General features: G+C 33.8%; 1 protein-coding gene across 1 annotated transcript in view; it reads left to right on the plus strand.

The window, feature by feature from the left end:
- Window positions 1–596, plus strand: part of Pmar_PMAR002116 (proteasome subunit beta type 2, putative) — a gene marked incomplete at both ends in the record, with an annotated part of 803 nt that extends 207 nt beyond the window's left edge. The window contains 4 exons of the mRNA XM_002782844.1: window positions 103–182; window positions 241–353; window positions 400–447; window positions 513–596. Of these exons, the coding sequence (XP_002782890.1) occupies window positions 103–182; window positions 241–353; window positions 400–447; window positions 513–596 (325 nt within the window). The remainder of the gene's footprint in view (window positions 1–102; window positions 183–240; window positions 354–399; window positions 448–512) is intronic.
- Window positions 597–1,249: the final 653 nt, after the last annotated feature.

Here is a 1,249-nt window from a genome sequence, read left to right on the forward strand (position 1 = left end):
TGCATTAGTTAATGGTATACAATTAACTACTCATGCATTGGCTAGTTTTACTAGGTACTAATAATAGTAATAGTATGATGTGGAATAATACTCTAACCTCAGGAATGAACTAGCTGATGCATTAAGGAAAGGTCCTTATCAAGTTAATATGTTAATTGGTGGATATGATGATAAAGATGGAAGTAATAATTAGTATTATTATATATTAGTTGATGATAATCCAATTCCTACTTCTAATAGGTGCATCCCTATATTATATGGATTATCTAGCATCTTGTCAGAAGATAACACGTGGTGCACATGGTTATGCGGCATATTTCGTATTAGGCTTATTGGATAAACTCTACAAGAAGGTAGTCATCACCCTACTACTACTAGAAAGGATATTATTGGGTTTAGGATATGACCCAAGAAGAAGGTCTTGATGCCATAAACCAGTGTATTAAGGTAATAGTAGTATTAGTTGATATACTCATAACATCATCATCATCATCATCATCATATTCATTTAGGAGTGTAAGAAAAGGTTTATCATTGACAAAAGTAATTTCGTCATCAAAGCTGTGAACAAGGTAACTATAGAGGTCCTATCATAAATATTATACTTTATTACTATTACTGTTAGGATGGTATTCGTCTTATATCATCTTATTAACGATGATGATGATAATAATAGAGATGAATGATAAATACAACATTAAACGCCCTTTTCTCATTCTTCTTATTGGTAGAAGACTTGTGTTATCAGGTTGTTCATTCTTATTACTCCTTATATTCTTTTCAGAGTTGCTTATAATAGGTAGTACGATATTATGATATTCATAATATTCGGTAATGCGGTTGTTTATCATAGTGATGATAGTCAATACATACTTTTAACCACATCTAAGCATAGCACGATCATCATCATCATCATCATCATCATCATAAACTTGTTATTATTATGCCTCTTTTTGTTGCATCCGTGTAAGAATTCAAGTATCCACAACCATCGTCATCGTCATCATCATCATCAATAGGATGATGATTTACAACCTCCCCATACACGGTAATGCATAATAATAATAATTATCATTCTGTCCAAGAATATCACAGACATAAGCTCCTCCTCCTGCTGCTATTGTTGTCGCTGCTGCTCCTGCTGCTGTTGTCGCTGCTGCTGCTGGTCGTCGGCATCGTCATCGTCGTTGTTGTTGTTGTTGTTGTTGTTGTTGTTGTTGTTGTTGTTGTTGTTGTTGTTGTTGTTGTG

The sequence above is a fragment of the Perkinsus marinus genome (genome assembly GCF_000006405.1).
Source record: "Perkinsus marinus ATCC 50983 genomic scaffold scf_1104296937988, whole genome shotgun sequence".
In the NCBI taxonomy this organism is placed as follows: Eukaryota; Perkinsozoa; order Perkinsida; family Perkinsidae; genus Perkinsus; species Perkinsus marinus.